At 37.9% G+C, this 25810-nt stretch overlaps 1 protein-coding gene across 3 annotated transcripts in view; it reads right to left on the reverse strand.

Moving 5' to 3' along the window:
- The window catches only part of INDH (INDH1(iron-sulfur protein required for NADH dehydrogenase)), a 37873-nt gene extending 23356 nt beyond the window's left edge, over positions 1 to 14517 (reverse strand). For 2 of the 3 annotated variants that reach the window (XM_088979512.1, XM_088979513.1), the window contains exons 1-3: positions 14052 to 14281; positions 13816 to 13951; positions 13183 to 13305 (exon numbers count right to left, since the gene is read on the reverse strand). In XM_088979512.1, the coding sequence (XP_088835638.1) occupies positions 13183 to 13305; positions 13816 to 13951; positions 14052 to 14117 (325 nt within the window). In that variant the 5' untranslated portion in view covers positions 14118 to 14281. Of the gene's footprint in view, positions 1 to 13182; positions 13306 to 13815; positions 13952 to 14051 lie in introns of all 3 variants that reach the window. The other variant, XM_088979511.1, reaches the window with a different exon arrangement.
- Positions 14518 to 25810: the final 11293 nt, after the last annotated feature.

Consider the following 25810-nt stretch of genomic DNA (forward strand, 5'->3'; position numbering starts at 1 on the left):
AGTCCACCACTGTCTTAGAGTCTCCTTCAATCAGAAGCTGCTCCACGCCCACTTCTTTTGCAAGAAGTATTCCTTGTATTGCAGCTAGCAGTTCTGCCCGGATAGAGTTCCCAACTCCTAAAGGGCCAGAGTAGATTAAGACAACCTCTCCAGCCTCGTTCCTTAGTACACCTCCCATCCCAGAGGGACCCAGGATACTCTGGCTACTCCCATCAAAATTCAGCTTCAAAGAACCAAGAGGAGGGGGGACCCAGCTAGTCACTGCCCTTCCCTTGTAGGAGGAACAGCTTGCTACCAACTTCCAATCCTTCCAGCAATCAATAAAAGTAAAATGGTTAAATAATTCAAGAGTCTTTAACCAATGTAAAGACCTGGACAAAATGCAGTCCTTTAAGGTTTGACTACTTCTTCCTTTCTCTTGAAAGATTCCAGCATTCCTTTCTTCCCATACTGTCCATAACAATGCTGCTCGTGAGCATCTCCACATTTTCCTTCCTCTTTTTTGGGGCCAAGAGAAGAAAAAAGGGTTAAAGATTGTGCTTACTCCTGTTGGCATATCCCAACTAGACCCAAACAAAGATAGAAGCCAAGCCCAGAGCTCTACAGTGACACTACAAGATAAAAATAGATGATTACAAATCCTCACCATGAGATCTGCAAAGAATGCACCAACTTGGTGAAATACAAAGGATGGGTCTTCTCTTTTGTAGGTTGCCCATCGTGTTTACTTTACCATGCCATACTTCCCAACACAAAGCCATAACTTTGGGGGGGGGGGGGGGGGGGCGCTGCACTAGACTTCTTTGAAAGGGAAACTCTGATGAGAGGGAGATTGGCAGAGGAACTTGAAAAATGAACCACAAGAAAAAGACCCTCTGGGGTGAATGGCCCAAATCCTTTTATCAGCTTTCGAGGGATCCAACCAAACCTTATCAAGGAGACATAGAAGAGTAGACACACTCAATTTCCTCATCCCTTAATCCTCTAAGGAAACCAAAATCCCAAGACAAAGTTGGTAACGATAAATTCGATGGAAGGAATTTTGAGATCACCCCTTTTTTATACAAGGAAACAGAGCACAATGAAGGAAAAAAGTTTTTCAAAGGGAGATCTCCAACCCAAATGTCCTCCCAAAACCGAATAGAATTACTTGAACAAGCATCATACTTGACACAGCTAAGGAACTACGGAAGAACTTTGTGAATTGCTTTCCAAGGTGTGGCTAGGTTAGCCCTCCTTGATGCACTAGCTGAGTTCATGAATACTCTTCACTACTTCGTGCCAGAGTCTATCCCACTCCAAAGGCCATCTCCACAACCACTTCTCTAACAGAGCTGAGTTCTTTTTAAGCACATTTCCGAGCCCTAATCATCTTCCCTCCTCTTTGCTTCTACCCACAACCCCCCACTTAATTAAATGGTCTTTTTTACCTTCTCCCGGTTCCCACAGAAAATCTCTCATCAATTTTTCCAACTTCTTCGCTTCCCTAGACGGTATCCAAAAGACAGAGAGATAATAGGTAGGTAGATTCATGAGGGTAGCTTTTATCAAAGTGATCCGACTGAGTCTGTGTGTACCCAAAGCTACAAGAGCAGCCCGAAATCTGTCAAACCATGCTCTAGGAGATTGCTTAAGGCTATAAAGAGACTTCTTCAGTTTACAGACCTTTCCTTGCATCTCCTTCCCATACACCCCTGAAGGTAAAGACATATAAACCTCTTCATATAAGTCCCCATTCAAAAAAGCATTCTTTACATCAAACTGGTGAAGAAGACAATCAAAAATAGTAGCTAAAGATAGCAAAACTCGAACTGAAGTCATCTTGGCTACTGGAGCAAAAGTTTCTAAGTGGTCGATACCGTACATCTGAGTATATCCTTTAGCAACCAAACGGGCCTTATATCTCTCAATAGTACTGTTAAAATTCAGGTCTGCCTTAGAGTTCGGCCTGACTGAGTTCAGTTATGTAGAAGAAGAAAGAGTGATAGAGAAAGAGAGAAGAGAGAATTCTGGTTCGAACTGAAAGAGTCAACATGACTTCTCTCAGTCGGCCAGTAAGTATTTATATTATTATTAAAACATAACTGAAAAGACCTATGTGCCCTTACTTAAGTTCAGAGCACATGTTTCAACACAACAATACAGATTAGCAACATCAATCAAGGTATAAAGACAGAAATACCCCTACGCTAACACTCCCCCTCAAGCTGGGAGTATATGATTGCTTGTTACATATGTAGTCCACTCTTCCCTGACTCAAGCCTTTTGTAAATAAGTCAGCCCACTGATTTCCTGTATTAACATGTGTAGTGTCTAGCTCTTCATTCAGCACCTTCTCCCTCACAAAGTGACAGTCAACCTCAATGTGCTTGGTTCTTTCATGAAACACTGGATTAGAGGAGATATGAACTGCAGCCTGATTATCACAATAGAGCTTCATTGGAGTGTTAATGTTGTACCCTACTTCCTGTAGAAGGTTCCTTAGCCACACTAATTCACAAGCGGTATGCGCCATAGCCCTATATTCTGCCTCTGCACTGCTTCTTGCCACAACCGTCTGCTTCTTACTTTTCCATGTCACCAGGTTACCTCCGAAAAACGTGCAATAGCCTGTAGTAGACCGCCTATCAGACATAAAACCGGCCCAATCAGCATCAGAATACCCTTCTATTTCAAGTTTTCCCCCACTCTTGTATATCAGACCGCGACCCGGGGCCCCTTTTTTATACTTCACAATTCTCAGAACCGCATTCCAATGAGGAATCAGAGGTTTTTGCATGAACTGGCTTACCACACTAACTACAAATGAGATGTCTGGTCTGGTAATGGTTAGGTAGTTCAGTTTGCCCACAAGTCGTTTGTATCTGCCAGGGTCTTCAAACACTTCACCCATATCACTTCTTAGCTTGGTATTTGTGTCCATGGGTGTTTCAGCTGGTTTGGCACCCAACAAGCCTGTTTCTTCCAACAAATCAAGCACATACTTCCTCTGGCACAGGTTAATCCCATACTTGGATCTCGCTACCTCTATCCCCAAGAAGTATTTCAGTTTACCCAGATCCTTTGTCTGAAAGTGATCCTGCAGATAAGTCTTCAGCCTATCAATACCAATGTTATCATTTCCAGTAATAACAGTATCATCTACATACACCACCAACAGTATTTTTCCTCCCAGAGAGTTATGACTAAATACAGAATGGTCAACTTTGCACTGTTTCATGCCAAACTTCTTTGCCACCTCACTGAACCTACCAAACCATGCTCGAGGAGACTATTTAAGCCCATATATAGCCTTCCTTAGTCTGCACACCTTACCATCCTCCCCCTGAGCAACAAACCCTGGAGGTTGCTCCATGTAGACCTCCTCGAGTAAGTCACCATGCAAAAAGGCATTCTTGATATCAAGCTGATATACTAGCCACTCATACATGGCTGCAAGAGAGATCACAACACGAACTGACCCTATCTTAGCAACCGGTGAGAAGGTCTCTGTGTAGTCAATGCCATAGGTTTGGGAGTACCCTGTTGCAACTAATCGCGCTTTCAGGCGTTCAACACTACCATCAGGCAGATACTTAACCGTATAAACCCACTTACAACCAACAGCTTGCTTCCCAGGAGGAAGAGCAGCGAGGTCCCAAGTATGATTATGATGAAGGGCTGAGAGTTCTTCTTCCATGGCATGGCACCACCCTGGAGAGGCAAGGGCTTCCTGGACATCTTTAGGAACAATAACTGATGATAACAAGGTAACAAACTGGCGATGGGAAGCGGAAAGGTGAGTAAGAGAAACATAATTAGAAATGGGATGAAGGGTGCAAGTACGTTTACCTTTCCACAAAGCAATGGGTAGATCAATCTCAGATGCTAAGTGGGGTTCTGGTGCCGGATCCGTCGACGGAGATGTAGCTGGAGGAGTAGTAGCCGGTGCATGTGGGCGATGTGTATACACATGACGGATAGGTGGGCGTTCAACAGGTGGTGGCACCGGAGGCAAGGATTTGGTCACAACTGGAACAAAGGAAGGAGGATCGACAACGGGAAGTGGAAGGGGAGGAGGTGATGAGGAGGAAGAAGCATCACCAGACCCCAAAAAGAACGTAGACTCAAAGAAACTGACATCAGCACACACAAAGGACCGTCGAGAACCAGGATGGTAACACCTATACCCTTTTTGGGTCCGAGAATAGCCAAGGAAGATGCACTTGAGAGAACAGGCATCAAACTTGTCATTCCCAGGACCCAGATTATGGACAAAACAGACACACCCAAAAACTCTCGGCGTAAGATGGAACGGAGACAAAGAGGGAAACAAAACCTGAAACGGAGACTGACCATCAAGGATGAACGTGGGCATCCGATTAATCAGAAAACAAGAGGTAAGCACTGCATCACTCCAAAAAGGTTTGGGAACATGCATGTGATGCATTAGGGATCTTGTTGTTTCAAGGAGATGGCGATTCTTTCTCTCAGCCACCCCGTTTTGTTGTGGGGTTTAGGTACACGAGGTCTGATGTATAATGTTGTGTTGGTCCAAGTATTCCTGAAATGATGAGGACAAATATTCGCGGCCATTATTAGAATGAAAAACTTTGATGTGGGTACCAAATTGGTTACGAATTTCAGCATAAAATTTTTGGAAAATGGTAAACAATTCACTTCTTTCTTTTATTAAATAGAGTCACGTCATCCTTAAAAAATCATCCACAAAAATGACAATATCTGTATCCATTATATGACATTACTTTATAAGGACCCCAAACATCTGAATAAACTAAAGAAAAAGGACTCGACACACGGTTATCAACCCTGGAACTAAAGGGAACATGATGGTGTTTCCCAAACTGACACGACTCACAATCCAAAATAGAAAGCTGACTCAAGGACGGAACCAAGGACTTCAAGACTTTGAGCGATGGATGACCAAATCGGCAGTGCCACTGGAGAGGAGAAAGAGATGACTGGAGAGCTGTTGAAGTTCTACCACCACCACCGTCAAGATAATACAGTCCACCTGCTTCATGCCCTCCACCAATCTTCATCCCCATCTTGAGATCCTGAAAGACACACATAGAAGGATAAAAGGTAATGGAGCAGTTAAGTGATTTGGTTAGCTTACTAACAAACATAAGGTTAAAAGGTAATTTAGGAACATACAGAACTGATGAGAGGGATACAGGATCTAGGTCAACATTACCAACACCACAAATTGAGGATGTGGAACCATTAGCAAGGGTGACAGATTGTGATGTTGAGCAATGAGATAAGGAGGAAAACACACCTGGAGTTCCAGTCATGTGATCGGAGGCTCTAGAGTCAATGATCTAGGGATTGGGTGTAGATGCCAGACAAGCCATACCTGAGTGAGCAAAAGTCGTCGTGTTCTGCTATGATTGGATAAACCTCTCATATTCATCACAGGGAGCACTCACCATCTCCTTCATGGGACCATCTGTGGATGTAGGAGGCAACTGGTCAGATGAATGATTCTCCTGTTTAAAGCTGGAACTTGAGTCACCGGATGCGGCATGATTGGCCCAGGTTGAGGGAGGACCATGTAAATCATAACAATAGTTGATGGTATGTCCATCCATACCACAATGAGTGCACTTCCTCGAGCCTGAGCTACGTCCTCTACCACGGGCTCCCCCTGAATCTCTGCTCCCAGTACGACCACCACCACGATTATAAGTAGACCCACCATTGCCACTTCGGCCATATGCAGAACCACTACCAACACCACGGCCAGACTGAGCTCCCCGAGCTCCACCTCTACCACCACGGCCTCTCGATGCAGCAAAGGCAGATCTATCTGAGATATTAGAGTTCTCAGTAGATCCGATAGAAATCCTCCAAAGTCGAGCAAATACCTCTTCTAGGGACAGAAGAGCTGATCCCCCCTAATATCTGAGCCCGTACTGGTTCATATTCAGACTTTAGTCCCACCAAAAATCTAGTCACATCAAGTTGCTCTCTCTGTTGTTGCTGAATCTTGACATCAGAAGTGAGAGGATGATACACATTCAACTCATTACGTATGTTCCTCATGTTGGCATAGTACTCCTCAAGACTCCGATTACCCTGTTGCAGATTAAAGTACTCTTGATAAAGCTGATAAACTCTGGTTGTATTGTCCTGCCCCGGATACAATTTTTTCGCATGGTCCCACACGTCTTTGGCAGTATCAAGGAACATGAAGTTCACACTAATCCTGGGTTCCATATTGTTCCACAACCATGTGATGATCTGAGCGTCCTCTTGCTCCCAATCTTCATACTCGTGAGAGTCAGAGGAGGGTTTCTCCTCTCTGATATGTTTTACCTTCTTCTTTGCCTTTAAGAAGACTTCAACGGATTTAGCCCAAGGCACATAATTCTCTCCATTTAACTTAATGGAGGTCATCTGAACATTCAGGTAGTCTGTAGGCACCATCACACTAGGTTTATAATCATTACTGTCTCCCATTATGTTATCACCAATTCTGCACACTTGCTGAATTCTATTATCACTGAGATCTGCACACTACACACCACTAGGTCACACCTATCACACTGATTGCAGCACTAATTGTTGCTGGAATGTGTGCTGGTATCTATCTTTATACCTTGATTGATGTTGTTGATCTGTAATGTTGTGTTGAAAAATGTGCTTACACCACAAACCCTACTCCTACAACTACCTGAAATCTCACCACTATATGATAATATCTCTTCCTTCAAAATGCACAAAGAAACCAGCATAAACCCTAGCCCTTACTGGCCGAAACCCTAGCAAATGGTCTGAAACACACCTCCTATTTAATCCATAACAGATATCAAGCACTGAAATCTCTTACCTTATCACTGAAGTAACACCCATGCGAGCAGGAGAGCAGTCCACACACAACAGCCGCTTCACACACAACAGCCACACACAGTTCGGCCCTCTATTCTTCCTCTACTAGGAGAGGGCGATCTCAGAAATCACAGCAACCGACCACATACGACCTGACTGGAGGCATAGAGACCCCCAAGGGAAGAGAGAAGAGAGAATTCTGGTTCGAACTGAAAGAGTCAACATGACTTCTCTCAGTCGGCCAGTAAGTATTTATATTATTATTAAAACATAACTGAAAAGACCTATGTGCCCTTACTTAAGTCAAGAGCACATGTTTCAACACAACATTACAGATTAGCAACATCAATCAAGGTATAAAGACAGAAATACCCCTACGCTAACAAGTACCATCAGAATGATACTTAATAATGAACACCCTCTTATAGCCAATTGGTTCCTTACCCTCAGGCAAATCCACAATTTCTCAAGCATTGTTCTTATGCAAAGCATCTAGTTCAGTCATCATAGCATCCCTCTGTTCTGGTTTAGACAAGGCATCTGGGATAGATCTGGGAGTCACATGTGTGGAAACAGAGGCAAGGAAGGAATAGTAGGAAGGGGAAAGAAGGTTGTAGGACAGGTGTTTGGAAATGCAATGAATTGTACATTTCTGTTTGCCTTTGCAAAGGGCAATAGGGAGATCAAGGTCAGGGAAGGTATCCGAAGTGGTAGAACATGGTTGACCTATTACCTCAGTAGTGACGGGAGGAGCAAGGGGCACATCTAAAGGCATGAAAATAACTTGCATGTCTTTGAGCCTTTGTCTCTAGTACCACCTTTCGATAATAGGATGGGAAGGAAAAGTAGGGGGATGAGCAGGAGGAGGGGGAGAAGGGATGGATGACTCGACTGGAGGAGACTCTATAGAAGATTCAATGGGAATTGGAAGAGGAACAGATGGTGACAATGCAAACAACTCCTCTGAATGCTCCCCCTCAAGAGAAGTACCAAAGAAAGGAACAAACTTTGCAAATGTGACATCTCTAAAAACAAAGCAAGTGCCACAAACCGGAACAAAACAGTAATACCCCTTCTGTGTGTAGGTGTATCCCAAAAAGACACACTTGTGTGCTTTAGGCTCAAACTTATGTTTTTTATGACTGTGAACATGAACATAGCAAGTGCACCCAAACACCCAGAGAGGAAGAGAGAAGAGATCCTCATTTGGGGAAAGTAAGCTAAAGGGAGTTTTGAACCCCAGAACCCGAGAAAGCATTCGGTTTATCAAGTATGTAGTTGTGAGGACAGCATCACCCCAAAACTTAATAGGAACATGGGAAGCAAAAAAGAGGCTCCTCGCAACCTCAACCACATGTCTGTTCTTCCTTTCCGCCACTCCATTTTGTTGAGGAGTGTAGGAACGGGAACTCTGATGAATAATTCCAAGGGTATCAAAGTAGGAGGAAAGACTTCTCAAAATATTCCTTTGCATTATCAAATCGGAATATTTTGATCCGAGTGTTAAATTGGGTAAGTATAAGTTCATGAAATTTTTGTACAATATTTGGTACTTCATCCCGGGATTTCATAAGGTAAATCCAGGAGTAACGAAGAAATCATCAATGAAAAGAATGAAATATTTGTACCCCCCATAGCAGGTAAATGATATGGCCCCCACACATCAGAGTGAACAATATGGAAAGGAGAAACAAATCTTTTATCACTCACTGGAAAAGATTGTCTACAATGTTTTGCAAGTTCACATGACTCACAATGAAAACTCAATAGGGATATTCCCTTAAACATTTATGGAAACAAATGAGCCTAAGCTAAAAATGACAAATGACCAAATCTGAATGACATATCATGACTCTATTAACCGACTCTAATAAAGCAGACTCCAAAGCTACTCCACTAGGTAATCCAGGACTTTGATCAGAGACATCCAACAAATATATCCCATTCGCCTCATGGCCACTCCCAATCGTCCTTTGAGACTTCAAATCTTGAAAAGCATAATAAGTAGGAAAGAAGGTTATGTTGCAGTTTGTTGATTTTGTTAAACTACTAACAAATAAAAGATTAGTGCTAAGTTTGGGAACATGAAGGATAGAGGATAATACAAGTGAGTCAGAGGCTTTATTATTCCCCTTGCCAGAGATGGGAGCAAGAGAAATCTTCTCTCTACCCAAGAGGAGCTGGTATAAACCAAAAAGGTAGGACATATGGTCTGATGCACCAGAATCTATGACCCAAGGAATTCTACGATTACCTGAGGCTGTAGCATGAATACCTGAATGGGCAAAAGCAGATGTAGAGGGGGTGCCTGAAGAGGAAGATGCAACGGTAGACTCCAAGTGGTTTATCAACTTCCCATATCTCTCAAATTTTGCCTTCACTGCTACCATAGAGTATGCCTGAGCAAGAGACACTTCATCCTTGGCTAGGATATTCTGCCTTCTAATATCAAATTCAGGATTGAGTCCTGTAAGGAACTCAAACACCATGTTTCTTTCCACAAATTTTCTGAAAGTTTCTGCATCTTTAGTGCTTTCCCATACAAATGCTTCCATAACATCTATCTCCTGCCATAGTGACTTCAACATCGAATAATAGATAGCCACACTCTTCTCCCCTTGTTTTAAACTATTCACATCACTCTTCAGTTTATAGGCCCTTGCAACATTTAATTTCTGAGAGTATGTCTCTATCACACTATCCCAAATCTCCTTGGTTGAAGTTATTCACAGATAGTGTTGACTTATGTGGGGCTGCATAGAATTTACCAACCACCCAATAACTACGAAATTATCCTGCATCCATTTTTCATATGTAAGATCAGTCTCATTTGGCATCACCTTACTACCCGTGAGAAACCTTAATTTACCCCTACTACTGACATGGATCTTAATAGATTGTGCCCAAGCAAGGAAATTTGTTCCGTCAAGTTTAATTGTAGTCGCTCCTGTCAGAATGGAATCTATTGGGCCAACCTCCAACACCGGGATCTACTTCACCTCACTTCCAAATTGCTCCATCAATCAAACAAAAATCAAAAAACAATGTTTTCAACCTTTATAGACCTAACTAAGGTTAGCCAAGCATTCAAAAGTCCCAAAACTAAGGTTTTGCCATATCTGGCCTGGGGAGGAAGAGAGAAGAGGTAGCCGCTCAAACCAAAGCTATCCAAACCACTTCCAACTACAGCCGCCCACTTTTGAAGATAAAAAGGAACCTTCCAAGCCTTGAGCACCATACCCAAACAGCCTCTTCAACCTGTAACTGGAAATTCTCTAGTCAGCTAGGGTTTTGGGAAAAAAATCTACAGTCCCACTTTCTTGGCAATCTTCGACTGGACTCTGACTCTCCAAACCCTCTACCAACTAGGCAAACAAGATCTCTGAATAATAAGCAATTTATCTCTCAATACACCTTTTGATTAGAAAAAAAGTGTATGGGAAAAAGAAAAAAATGAAAAAAGTAGAAGGGAGACCCACTCTGATATCAAGATGTGATTCAGACCAATAAAACTAGCATTTTCAAGCATGTAAAACCCACAATCTCTTTTTTTTTCCGCTATTACATTATTTCAAGTAGCTAATGTGATGTAAAACATATTGCATTCTTGATTCTATGAGTCCCCTTTGCACCACACCCCTCGAGGAAAGCCCGAACAAGTCCATGTTAGGGTCTTAAATTCTTAATTTTCACATAAAAATAATGATTTTATAATTTTAATTGCCTTTTAAGAAGATATTTTATTAGGATGAATAAATGAACAGCATCAGCAAATAGGGGGTCCAATCACTAGGTTCAAAAAAGCGCAAAATTTTGAAAAGGCGCACACCTGAGTTGAGGCACAGGGCGCATCAGAAGCACATCTAGGTGCATTACGCATGCCTCTTTTGAAAGGGCTGCACCTAGGACCTGGGTGAGGCGCATACCCTAAAATCCACCTCGCCTGTGTGCCTAGGTGTGCCTTAGGTGCGCCTTTTAAATCAATGGTATAGCCTTCCAAGGTGTTAAGAGAATTGTCTAACAAGATACCCCAGCAACCCAACCATGAATGCTAGGTAGTAGCTACCACCTCATGCCATAACCTCTCTCTCCAAAGGCCATCTCGACAACCACTTTCCTAGTAGAGCTTCATTCTTATGAACTAAATTCCCTATCCCCAAGCCCCTTTCTTCCTTGCTTTAATTAACTATCTCCTATCTAATCAAGTGGTCCTTTTTCACTTCCCTTGATTCCCACAAAAAATCTCTCATTGCCTTTTTCTAATTTCTTAGCCTCCCTAGTAGGAATCCTAAAGACTGAAAAGAAGTAAGTTGGAAGGTTTGCAAGTGTAGCCCTAATCAAAGTCACTTTACTCCCTATAGAAATGTAATTCTTTTTCCAAGCCGCCAACCGTTTTTCAAATTTTTCCACAATAGGAACCCAGAATTGACTCTCTTTAGGGTTAGCACCTAGAGGAAGACCTAAATAGGTCAAAGGCCACTCAGAGGTGGAGCAACCTAGGCAACCTACGATAGACTCTACCTCCCAATCCTCCAAATTTATTTCAACCACACAGCTTTTTCCAAAAATGATCATCAAGTTGGAGGCACTCTCAAAGAAATTTATTAGATTCTTAAGATTTCTCACCCTTCTCAAATCACTCCCTCCACAAAAGATAATTACATCACCAGCAAATTGGAGGGTCACCGGAATGCTCCTTCTACCTAATATCCAACCCCAAGTCTTCCCCATCTACTTTTGAGGTCATTCTACTAAGCACATCATCAACAAGGGTGAATAGGAAAGGTGAGAGTGGATCACCTTGTCTTAGGCCTCTACTAGCTGAAAAGAAATCCTTTACCACTCCATTGACTAAAACTAAATAGTGGCAAGATGTCAGGCAGCCACTTACCCAATTACACCATTTATCCCCAAAACAACATCTCCTTAAAACCTCTAGTGGGAAGCTCCAGTCCACTAAATCATAAGCCTTCGCTAGGTCCAATTTGCATATAAAACTCCAATTACCTGATCTCCTTATCTCCTCCGCACATTCATTTGCAACAAGGATCTTATCTATAATTTGTCTGTCTTGTATAAAGGCTCCTTGGGCATGATTAATGAGAGGAGGAAGAACTGCTTTGATCCTCAAAGAGAGCACCTTTGCCAAAAACCATCAGGTCCTGGAGCCTTAGATCTATCCATAGAGAAAAATAGCTCTTCTGATTTCCTCTTCCTCAACACTCATTTTTTAGGCATTTTGTTTCTTAACTGCCCCATACTCTGCTCCGTACAGTACAGCTGACCTTGCAACAGTTTTATAGAACTTTCCTTTTAATCTAAGTGGTATTTGCCTATCGCATACAACTCTAAATGCATCTCTGTTTTGCCCATTCTGCTCTAATTCTATGGCCAACATCCTCCTCAAACTCTCCCTTGTATGAATTATCGGACCAAGGTACTAGAAATGGTCACTTTTTTTTTTTGCTAAATGAAAAGGCCACATTGAGTTATCTCTTCGTCTCCAAGCCTAAGTATACCCTGATTTGCACTCCTATTGTTGTTAAATTTACATATCATTGTTCTGTTTTAGTCCTACATTCCAACTATTGCAGCAAATTAAAAGAAGAAAGCTACCCAAGATGATGAGAAATATGAGAAAACTATAAGCACCAAAATAAGAAAAACACCTAATAATGAGTCACGATCTATACGTCAGTCAAAGCTAGGAAGCATCACTTCTAGTGAGTTTCTTGCACTATATGGTGCAAGCTGAGGGGAATGACTAATTTTATTTCTGAATTAAAAACCAACCAATAAATGCAAGCATACCTGAAACAACAAACACTGAGAAATCACAAGATAAAACTTACTCAGAAGGCATTGTGCTAGTTATGGGAAATTAATGATGCTTCAACTTAGATGTTAAAATTGGTATTATTCTTACCAGTATTCAATTTGTAGATCATCTTAGTCATCTGCTTAGTTGTCTATCAAAATTAACAAACAATTATGAAAAATGGGGGGCGGGGGGGTAAACTGCAGTTTCTTCACCTAACCAATTATCATCTCTATAATCTACTAGGATATGAACCACCAGAGAAAAGAAACATCTTCCCTTAACTATCTAATCAGATTAGTTAGCCCAACCTGTTCCTTCAAGGAAATTGAAGCTTACAGTAATTCCATGATAATAAAATATAATGTAACCTTCCTCAATTTCTTATATATTTTTTAACTCTCAAGCTCACATAGCAAAGTGCAAACAGTACCTGCCCAATCAACAGATATGTTTCCAATCCTAGCAAGGCAACACATGGAAATGTGGCTAATGAAAGGTAGCAACAAAAATGCAAAAGAGACTATCACCTTCGTTTACTTCTGGCTTTGCATGAACCTTCATCATGGTAGGAATAGATGGCCCATACACATCAGCGTCTAGCAAACCCACCTTGAGTTGAAAAGCCTTAGCTAGGGAAACAGCCAAATTAACTGCAAAACACACAAATAGCATCTTAGAATCCAACAAAAAAAGAATTAGTGCAAATTGACAGGCATATGTATATGATCTGTAAGGCAACATCGATGCATGGTATGTATGCAAGTACCATGGATTCAAGCAGCTGTGTCTGATAATTTAAAACCTTTTGCTTGAATTATGTAACGGCTTTAACTTTGCTCTTACTACTACTAGGGAAGATTATCCATTCAACAGGAAATCAACACATAAAAAATAAATAAATAAATAATCAAGAAAGCTAAAGAAGAGCTTGCTTTGTAAAATCAGCAATCATTAACTAACTTAGAACCAACCCATTGCATCAAACATGACCAAATTTCACCATACTATTCAACAAAAACCCTTAAGCAGCAAATCGAGATAATAAACTTAGAATTATCAAATTTGTTTCAAGGGCTCAAAAACAACCATTTAAACATATTCCAAATCCCAAAATGCAAAAACCCAATTAAAGGAAAAAAGAAAAGGAAATCCCATATCACCTGCAGTGGTAGACTTTCCAACGCCACCTTTACCAGAAGCAACGGCTATAATATCCTTAACCCCATCAAGGAGATTTGCTTTGGCACCAACCTTCTTCTCATTCAACTTAGCTAACCCTCGGACAGCTCCCACTCTCTACATATTTGCAACCGTCGAGATAACCGTCAATCTTTGCCAGCAAAAGTAACGAGAATTTGAAAAGTCTGGAAAAAGAATAAGAAAGGAGATTGCTCACAGTATGATTTACAGTGTAGGACCCCAACAACCGGCTTATGGGCATCAATCTTCTATGAAGACCCATGGGTCAGAAACTCGGTTCCGATCTCTGTTCCTCCAACGATACCAAAATGCTTCACGTTCGATGACAAGAAACGAGTTCTGTTTCGGTAACGTTAAGAGACAGAGGTCGGCCAGGGCGCCATCTGCTCGGGTTCATGGGATGCCGATGCCGAGTGTACAAAGAATGCATGCTTTCCGAAGCATTGGATCCTTTGTAGAGTTACACATTTTCCGTTGGATTAGAATCTTCCCTACAAAGAACCGTTAGACACGTAGAAGAATGCTCTGACCTCAAGGATGAGCTTGGATCTCCAACCCACCAGAAGATATTACAACTGTACATTGGGAATATCATCAAATCCGACAACATAAAAGACTGATTGACGGTATGTCTTTAATCATGTTCACAGCCTTATACAACCGTGCATTAAGAATATCTCCGATTTTATATATCGGAATTCACTTACAGTCCGCTTGGTTCGCGTGGATGAGAAAATATGAATATTCGCCAAATATTCCTATTTTCTCATCTTTGTTTCGAGAGATATGATGATGAGATTATTATTCTTTAAATAAGGAATGTGGGAGTCTCATCAAATAGGGTAACGCTAGTGAGAAACGAAAGTTACAAGATGAGTGTGAGAAAATTTTGATGAGGGTGGGCTGTTCTCATCTCCCACCTCAGCAATGGTACGAATTCCGACCATCTTATCTTTCATCTGTGGCAAGGTTTATGGCATCCGGAAAGTATTCACATTTCCTTTCACACTATTTGGTGTTTTATTCCACCAAAAATACCCTTATCTTCCTTCATCACCTTCGATCTCAGATCTTAGACGACAATGAGATATGATATTGTCTGTCTTCTTCAACTAAGGTAACCTTGTCTTCGTTTTCTCAAACGGCAAGGAGACAAGATTACGTTTCATACATCATTCACTTTTTTTTTTTTTTGCATTTTTATCAAAAATGTTTTTCCTTCCATGTATTTCAGGTGCTTAGCAAACAAGGAGCACGGGTTCGTCCCTGGAGACTAGAGTTCTCATCCTCATCTTCTTCCCATATCTTCTCCATTTGCTAACCCTTTGCTATTGGGTTGCCAGATCTAAAACCCTTTTATTTGTTTATTGCTATAAACCCCTATTCATTGTATAGATCTATTAAATCAAAAGTGTTTTGTTATATATCTAACATGAATTTAATTTTTTTTCATGATTTATTTATCCTAACAACATAAACTTCTCTTCCAGATCTGCTAGCTCTCATCAACCAAATGCTAGAGATAGTGGGTCTCACCAAACAAACATAGTGACCAAAAATGAGAAAATATAATTTTCCTCTCTCATCCCATCCCTTCTCATCGCACTATTTATCAACAACCAAACGGACCATTATGGTTCATTTGGTTCCCAAGAAACGGATGGGAAGGGAAGTATCTTTAGGGAACCAAACAAACCATTGCGTTCTATCGTGTGAATATTATGCATTGAAGGGAGCATACAGATTTTGACTCAAGTTGAGCCTTTTTCTATAGAAACCGAAAGAGGCTACACAAGACAGGGGGTAGCACATCCCCACAAATTAGACATACAAATAAAAGCTAAAACTCCATGGAAGGTCATTGAGATTGAGACTTACTGTACCCTGTAGACAAATTCTTCTTTTTCTCAATTCTTCAATTCCAAACACTCCTCAATGATGTTCTGCAAATTCCAAGGGATTGATGAGCCGCTTCAGACAGGATATCACAAGTAAAGAGTCGCCTTCAATAAGGATGGAATAGTTTGGGAAATCCGCTGCCAGATTGCGGGCCTCCCACGCACCCCACGCTTTTGTCAATTTAATGGTCAAAGAACCTAAGTAGTAAGCCTTGTAATCTACCACCTCACCATAAAATTTCTAGCTATGGCTACAACTAAGCACATCCCATTGTTTAGTCGGGACGCGTCAAAATTTATTTTGATAGTGCCAACTTTTGGAAGTTGCCAAACAACATACTTCCACAACTTATGGGAATAAACTCCATTAGGCTTCATATTAATTTCATAATATTCCGAGAAGGACGAGAGAGCTCTATCAATCACCACTTGAATAGGGGTTGACACATTATTAAAAGATTTTTTGTTTCTATTTTTTCATATATACCATATTAAGAATGCACGCTTTTCTCTTTAGCAACTATACAATTCTTAAAAATATGATCCACATCCTCATTATCTCCACAAAAATTACATTTTTCCATCAAGATTTTAAGCCTCTATTTTGAAGGAGCATTTTTGTTGGGAGTCTTTTATTTAGAAAAAAGATAAAGAAAAGTTTTCAATTTTGGGGGACGACTTACATACCAAATAGTCAAGTTCCACTTTGAGTTCAACTCTTCTTGAAGAGACATACTACATTTTAATTTATATGCAGACTTAATTGAGAATTTCCCATTATAGTTAAGTCTCCAAACTAATTTATCTTCTTTTGGGTTTGAGGGGATAAAGATTGATTTTATTTTCCCCCAATTATTCAAAGTAACCAAGCTACAAATTCTATTTTCTATCCACACACCCCTATTCTCATCAATAACCTCACTAATAGGGAGATTATCATTTTCAATCATATCAAGTGGAATAACTTTTTCCAATGAGGAATCACCTACCCATATATCTTTCCAAATCTAATAGATTTGGCATTGTTTATTTCCCAACCTAACCCTTTTTTAAGGAAATTTCTCCCCTTAAGGATTCCTCTCCAAGCCCATGATATACATTTATCTCCCTTAACATTCAAAAAGTCTTTTTTCTAAAGATACTTTGTTGTAATAATTTTAACCCAAAGGTTATCACTTTTTACTAATATTTCCCATCCCAACTTTGCTAAGTTAGCTTCATTAACCCATTGAAGGTTTTTTAGCCCCAAACCTCCAGTCCCCAGCATTTTGGAGCACACACCTTATTCTAACCGATCAAATGATTTATTTTTCACCTGATTTTTGTCAAGTTCCATTGACTTTTATCAATTTCATCTATGATATTTTGGGGAAGCTTAAGAACTCATAAGGAATTGCGGCATCGTATTCGTTGTAGCATTTAGAAGGGTCGTTCTACCTGTCAAGGATAAAGTGTTTCTTCCCAACTTGCTAGCTTGTTATTTACCCTTTCCTTGAGATTCAAGAATGTATTCTTTGAAACTTTACCATTTATTTGGGGGCTCCCAAATAAATATTAGACTTTTCTTGGATTGGGATCCTCAAATTTTTGCTAAGATTTTTTGAAATCTAATTGGTGTATTTTTTGAAAATTGGAGCATAGATTTTGAAAAGTTTGGGCATTAGCTAGAAGCCTCAACAAATTTAGTGAGAATGTCTTTTATTTTCAAATATCCTGTAATTGAGGTCTCAATGAATATTGAGTAGTCATCTACAAATTGTAAAATTGGTATTTTTGGACTTCGTTTGGCAACTTTACAATCAATTGGGTTTTTCTCATCTAGAGATTCTTTTTCAAACTTCTTTGCTAACACTTCAGCGCAAAGAACAAAAATATAGGGAGATAGAGGATCCCCTTGTTTGATCCCTCTAGAAGGGGTAAATTCCCTAGAGGGACTTCCGTTTATTAAAATTTGGTATGATACATTTTTCTATACATTCCATAGTGCAACTTATCCACTTCTCACAAAATCCAATTTTCCTCAAGACTTTCTTAATGAATTCCCATCCTAGTCTATCATATGCTTTTTCCATGTTAAGGCAACAAGCATACCAGTTTTTCCTTTCTTTTTTCTTATTGTATGTAACATTTCAAGGCACTTTGATAGGGAGATACAATATTATCCAAAAAAAAGGCTTAATTTTGTTTACAAGGATTTTTTAAATAATTTTGTAGATGACACTGCACAAATTTATGGAACTATAATTATTTACATTTTATGGGTTCCCATTTTTTGGGATAAGGGTTATAAATAATGTCTTGTTATATTCGACACAATTTCCCATAATGGAAGAAAGCCCTTGCAGCTTTACATATGGAATATTTTGTGATTTCCCAGAATTTTTTGAGAAACAAGGCTTTAAGACCATCCGGTCTAGGAGCTTTAAGGTCTTTGATGATTTAAGAGCCTCAACGATTTCCTCTTCAATGACCTCCCTAACAATTGATTTCTTTTGATCCTCAATTATACAGATATTGATCTCCTCAACAAATTCCTCAGTTCCTCTTGTTCCTTCTATTTGAAATCTCTGCTTAAATTTATCATTAAAGAAACATGATATTCCCTCTTGATCTTCTATTCTTTCACCCTCACCATTTTTAATAGCAGTAATTCTATTTATAGATTTTCTTATAGTAGCTGAAGTGTGGAAAAACTTGTTATTTTTATCCCCAAGCTTAACCCACTCAATTCTTGATTTTTGGGCTCAACATACTTCCTCTTTAGTAAGAATATTATTTAGTTGTTTTTTGCAAAGCACCTTCCAAATTCTGCAATGATCTAATATTATTTTCTTCCAACAAACATTTTTGGGCATCCTCAAGCAAAATAAGAATACTTTGTTTTTCATTAAAAATATTTCCAAAGAGCTTTTCAGTCCAAATTTTCAACTTTGTCACAACATTATTTCTCTTGTTTACGAATTGGATTGCTTTGGATCTAGAGCATTCTAAATTCCAAGCTTGAATGATGACCTCTTGCAAAATAGGATCTCAACACCACATTTGTTCAAATCTAGAAGGTCTCGGACCTTTAGATTGAGGAGGATCCATTTGAAGGATGAGAGGGGTGTGATCCGAGGATAGGAATGGTAAATTTTGAAGAATGCTATTGGGGAAAGTCTCCTCCATTCACCGTTAACAAGTGTCCAGTCCAAATGCTCCCAATTGAATTTATTTTCCATGTGAATTGGAGACCCTTCATTTTCAAATCCATTAGGTTACAATCGGTAAGGAGCTGGTTGAATTCCCTTGTTTGGCTTGCCGTAACTTCTCTCCCTCCTTTCTTATTATCACTTGCCTTGAAGGAATTGAAATCCCCAATAAGGCACCATGGATCATTTATTGTTTCTGAAATGTCTTTAATCCACTCCCAGACTAATCTTTGTTCAGTTTTATTAAGGGAGGGCATAAACAAAAGTACACATCCAAGATTTTTTTTATGCTAACATGCACAAGTCTATCATTAGAAAATATAATATGGAGGTTACATAATTTTTTTCCCATAAGATCCAAAGACCCCTAGCAAAACCAATGGAATCAACAAGAAAAAAAAAATTCAAGCTATAAAGATTTCACTATCTTTCTTGCACGAACTGGACTGACTCTAGTAAATAACACCAAACTTATGAATGTGGTTCAAATCCAAAACTTGCCTTTGGAGCCACAGTCTACCTGCACCCTTGATGTTCTGGCTAAGTAGTTTCATTGTTCATCTCGGTATTGTTTGGACTCATATTGTCCCATCCAAGAAGATCACGATCATTCCCATAATCTTCCCCATGCTGGATTTTCTTTACCTTCATTTCTTCATTTGGTTCCACAGTTTCATTTTAGAGTGGCTCCATCCAATCTTCCTCCATATCATCCTCCTCTTCATCGTCTCCTTCACCAATTTCTTCATTCCCTAAGTCTTCCTCCTTGCCATCCAGCCAATTTTCATTTTGGCCACCTTCTTTTCATTTCTTGAAAATCAACATCATAAACATTAACATTTGGTTTGTCCTTCATTATAATTTTCATTTACAAAGAAAATTATTTGTTTCAACAAAGTTTGTCCCTTTAATATCATTTTCTACCTTTTTTTAACCCATCGTTTTTGCTAAACATTTGTGGCAGATACAATGGTAGCATGACCAAAATTTATAAATCTGGTCTTAGCAACTCTACTAGTATAGTCCAAACACAGTTCTGACTGGGGGATTTTCAATTGTGTCCAAAAATCGCACTTGTTGATCCAAGGATTTTCCCTGCTGCAATCAAGCCCCTTGTGCTAGTAACTCTTATATTACATGGTGTTTTTTTATGAAAGTTCATTTTTTTCCTGCGGTTGATAGTAACCCAGCCATCCTAGTTATTGTTATTTTGCTTGGCTTTTGGACATTCATAGGCTTTGTGACCTCTCTAACCACAATTGATACAAAAGTCAAAAAAGTTTTCATAGAGCACCTTTGATACTATTCTGTACGTTCTTCTTCTGAGGTGAGGGGGATTTCAATGATGAAGGGTTTGGTGAGGTTCACTCTCACGCAAATCCTTGGATACAAAGTGCAAGACAATTTGATGGTATCATTAACACTTCCCCCACATCTTGTAGAATAACCTCCAAGTCATTTCTTGACCAGCACTATATAAGTAATCTAGGCAATCTTACCCATATATCAATTGTCTCAACTTTAGCTTTCAACAGATTGAAACCAGGTTTCCAAGGTACAAAAACCTAAGTACTTACCATTCACCATCCAGGGGCCATTCTTTAGGATTTTGTCATAGTCACCTTGCGAAGAGAAAGTTATGAGAAAAAAGTCATGACCGATCATTTGAATGTCAATTTTGTTGTCAACTTGCCAATCTTTTGCTTTGTCAAGTATGGCCTTGAGAGGTTCCAGTTCCTCTAGGATTTTTGCATATAAACTTAAAGCCCATCTCTCTTCAAGTTTCCTTTTTCCTTTCAGAGCATCCAGGTTAATAGCTTTAGCCATTTTTGTACCTTGGTTATCATCTACACTTTCTCTGGGATGATTATAAATGAACCAGTGTGGCTGTGGCAGTGACATAAATATATGATAAGCATATCCAAAATGTTATTCTTAGTAATTTCTAATAGATGTAGTTGAAAATAACTAGCTACAATGGTAAAGGTATGGTGTGAAAGTTTTGCCAATTCTATAACCCATGTTAGAAGAAATGTTTTCTATTTGAAGGGTTATTGTAGAATCAAAGTAAAATAAAAACTTACATAAGCAAGATTTGGAGTGGTGTCCTATGGATCATTTATATTTGTAACAGTCTGAACATTTTCCCCAAACCTTTGACCCTATGGTATAAGAGTTCCAGACTAGATATGTCAAAATTTAATACCTAGTCTCATCAAACCTTGATACTTGTGTGTATGCAACAGAGTGGTTAGAATCTTTTGTTTTTGTGTTCATAACATTCTTGTCTTTGGTCAATAATTCTTACAATTGACCCTACACTTATCTATAGCATGCTTCCCCTCTCTAGAGCAATAAAACTTGTTGTATCTTGTTTGGTTATTCTGCTTATCAAATACCCTACCTTCTTTTTAAGTACTAAATCCTATTTCTCCAACACTTGTATTATAAAACTCATATACTTCATCTACTATTTGAAATATCATGCCAACCTTTAGAGTTATTTCTTCAGTAATAAGGCTTAATTTTCCTTTAGTCTATTTTGTATGGTTATTTTAATGCATTTAGCTTCTTCAAAAGTGTAGGAAAATCAACACTACTTATGGGCGGTTCAATTATGTTGGGTGAAGGTTTTACTTCATTTTCGTCAATGGTAGTGTTAGGTGAAGGGTTCAATGACTCACCTATCTCTGTCTAGTTCAAAAACCAACCTTCGCATGGAGTGTAGGGCATCCTCCATTTCCTATTGTACATCAAATTTTAACCAAAATATTAAAACAATATAGCATAAAAATAGAAAATTAAATTAAAAAAATAAGATTAACATGATGAAAAGACTGATAGAATATGTCATATCTAAAACCAAAAATCAGACTGTTGAAAATGAAATTCGTAGTATATGTTTCAGACTGGATCTATCTATGTATCTTCCCACTTGCCACATACTTTTCTTGTAAAAAAAAAGATTTTAGGAAAAATCAATGTAAATGAAAAAAAATAAATTCATTCAAACCAAGGAACATACTTATTATTAAACATTCAAACCAGGAAACATACTTATTATTTAGAAAAAAAAATTAATATCTAGGAAACATTCAAACTAGGAAATGTAATTATTATTTAGAAAAAAAATTACTGTCACCGTGAAATAATTGAAATTGTAATTATGCAACACTAAGAAGATGAAAAAAACGCTTAACAATTTTCATGAATCAAGTAAAAATCACAGTCCAATAAGAATTCTATTTGTTTACAAGGAAAGGAAAAATGAAATGGGAAAATACATGAAGTTGGTAATGGTTACCGGTTATAGTAGCCTACAGGTGAAAAATGGGAAAACCCTAATGAAGAGAGCCCTCGTGTTGTCGCCAATGTCTATTCTTGTTGGTGAGATTGCTGGCCTCCAGGGAAAGCACTACAAATGGTGGAGGGCACTAGGGTTTCATTGTTGGAGAGAAAAAAGACAAAGGATAGGTAATGGGTTTGAGCGGGAACAAAGAAGAAAATTAGAAAGATTCAATTGAATTAGGCTTTGGGAGGGGAGGGGTAGGCTTAATGGAATGAAGAGGTAATGATTGTTAGTGTCCTCATGTTTTGTGGTTGGGTTGGGCCCTTGTCCAACTACAACTTGACCAAATTCAAACTGACATGCTTATATTTATTTGTAGAAATATTATATTAATGTTATATACATTTCATCCCCTAATTGTTAACTATAAGAAATAAGAATATTTTAGCAAAATGAAGTGAAAAATCACCAACTCAATCCTAAACTCAGATAAACCTTATCCTAGCCTAATCCAAAAAGGTCGAGTTGGATTAGGATTGACCTTAACTGGCCTAACCTAGCCCGATTGGCACCATTATTTAAGAGTGTAGCACTGATATTAACATTCACTTTAAAAATCAAGCACAAATTAAGGATTTAGAAATAAAAACAAAGAACAAAGCACATGAAATTAAAGATACTATGGGACTAAGTTTAGGGGATTGCAATATTAATCTAAATGGTGCAACCAAGGAATATGTTTTTACTAGAAGATTTTAAGTATCCAACTCACAATTTTTGACAGGGAAGACACTCTTGTGTGGATCCATAAAAGTTAGGCTGGTTGTCTTAAGAATAGAGGTTCATATGATAGATAGTTATGGTCTGCCTTGTGTTCTCTCCAAGTGTGCCAAAGAAAAAATCCTTTAAAGGTTCTGGTATAATGCTATTGTTGTTAAAACAAATTTAGTTAAAAGAGAATTTGAAATGGACCTCTATATTTAATATGCAAAAAAGAAGAATCCATTTTGCACGCTTTATGTTTATACGTATTTGCTTCTGCCTAGTAGTTTGGAGGATACCTAAGTCTTGATCCTAAATCCATTGCAATAAATGTTTCTTTTAAAGATGACACTAGAAGACTTGAGAATGATGGAAGTTATGGTAGCCATGTGACTAATGGAAATAGTATTCCAATTCCTAATAAAATGTAATGGGTTGAAATATCAAAGGAAATGAAATAACCTAAAATTTGACAAACAATTTGTACTGGAGACAATTTATTTGAAATAATGTTGCCCAATCAAGACATATTTGATGAATAGTCCATCTTGAGACCTTATTTTGATCACAATGCCCAACTATGTTTCTAAACCAAGGTGGCTTGATAATCTAAATATCACACATCTGAGTAAAACTGTATATTGCTCTACAAAAAGACAACTACATACAAATATTTAAGAGTAGGGGTGCAACTTAGGTTGAATTAGTCCCAACCCAACTTAAGCAGAAGTTGAAATATCAGGTTGGGTTAAGTTTGGTTTGAATTTTGGGTTAAACCCTTAAAGGTAGGGTTAAGAAATATGAATCCAACTTAACTTCAAATTTTGTCCAATACCAACCTGGCTCAATTTAAGGTGATGTGCTTGTATTCATATGTATAAATATTATATAAATTTTATTTCATAATCTTAGCTATAAGAAATAATAATATTTTAGCAAAATGAAGTGAAGAAATCACTACACAATCCCAACCTTAGAAAAATCGGATCCCAACCCATTCCAAAATAAGCCAAGTTGGGTTAGGGTTAACCTTAACTTAACTTAGCTTGATTTGCACCCCTATTTAGGCATACAACACTAATATTACCATTCACTTTAACAATCGAGCACAAATTGAAGGATTTAGCAATATAAACTAAGAATAAAGCACTTCAAACTGAATATGAAAGGAAACTAAATTTAGATATAACAATACTAATATGAATGATGTAACCAAGGAGAACTGGAATCTAGCAAGCCATGCATGTGTGTTATAAGTTCTTGTTTTACATTACCAAGTTAGTTTTATGGTCTTTATTCCACATTTTACATGACATGTAACTTAGATTTATCTATTTAATTTAGTTTGAATGCCTTATTTTACAAGATCAGTTGTCTTAAATTGCACATATCTTATTTTATTATTTTATCCATTTGAGTTGCATTCTTAGAAAAATGCCCTATTTTTAATTATATCTTTGTCATTAATATTTGGAAAAATGTTACAAGCAACAAAAGACCTAATTATGTAATATGGGGATTTAAGAAAACAAAGGGAATAATTTGAGGCTTGAATAAGATTGGAGGATATGATAAGATCAAATCTAAAATTGATATACAAAAATTTAAAGATAACACTAACATAATTCTTCTATTATGTTAATGTTTTTTTGTCATGTTTTATTTTTAGCATTTTGGAAGGTATTTATTTTAGATAGTATACCAAAAATATCAAACAACAATATCCACCATGAATAAAAATTTATGAACTACAAAACTAACTCTAAAAGTAGATAAACTAGGACATTGCTAAATAAATTGCGCATCATGTATCTCCAATACAACTTATGCGAGTGTTGTCCACTGCTCCTGAGTAATAAGCTAGAGCATTGTTAAATAGATTGATTTTCATGTATCTCCAATACAACTTTCACAAGTATTGTCTACTATTTTCTGAGTAATAAGCTAGGACATTGTTTGATCTTCTAATTGACCAAAACAAGATGTCTACATTAGAAGAAATGGATTTAATCTCCCTAACTTGAATTGTAATTGCAAATAAATGGAAAAAATACAAATTACAACATTATGCCTTTAAGGTAATGGCTTGAAGAGATGGAATTTTTATAGGCATATTATGGTTTGTTGTTCACTTTTGTGTTTTTTTTTTTTTTTTTTTTTGTCTCACAACTATTCCTTTTCTTTATTGATTTGTATGGCAAATTATTATTAATATGGAAGTTTCAAACACAAATCTCTCTCTCTTTCCATCTCTTGTTGTAATTTTATATTTTATTACTAACGATATGCTTTTTAATAAATATATGGGAAACACTTTTATCACTATCCTATTTCTCTATCATTTTCTATCAAATGAAACATATTCTTAAGAGAATATCAATATTCTGTAAAATTTTTCAAAATTTTGAAAATTTTGTGTTAATTGAAAATCTTCACCAAATAGAAAACGAGACAATTAAATAGATTTTTAAGCAAAGCAAGGTAGAAAAATGCACCTAAACTCCCTATAAATATGGTAAACTCATTTAATGAACCAATAAACAAACAAATATTAATATTTCTACCAAATATGTTTCTATTAATCGTTTTAGAAAATATAACTACAAAAAAGCTTACTTTTGGAAGCTATCAAATAGTTGTCAAAGGCAAAAAATATGTTGCTAATTATTTTACTTACAACTAGATCAATTGTTGCTAACAAAGCTATGGTTGAAAATAAATTGTAGTCTAGCAACGGTCACGTAAATTTTTTGAAAAAAAATAGTATGAGCAACAATTAATTTGAATTGTTGCTAAAAGATTTACTTCAACAACA

This window comes from Nelumbo lutea, chromosome 3, assembly GCF_056320005.1.
Source record: "Nelumbo lutea isolate HS-2025 chromosome 3, American lotus-T2T, whole genome shotgun sequence".
In the NCBI taxonomy this organism is placed as follows: domain Eukaryota; kingdom Viridiplantae; phylum Streptophyta; class Magnoliopsida; order Proteales; family Nelumbonaceae; genus Nelumbo; species Nelumbo lutea.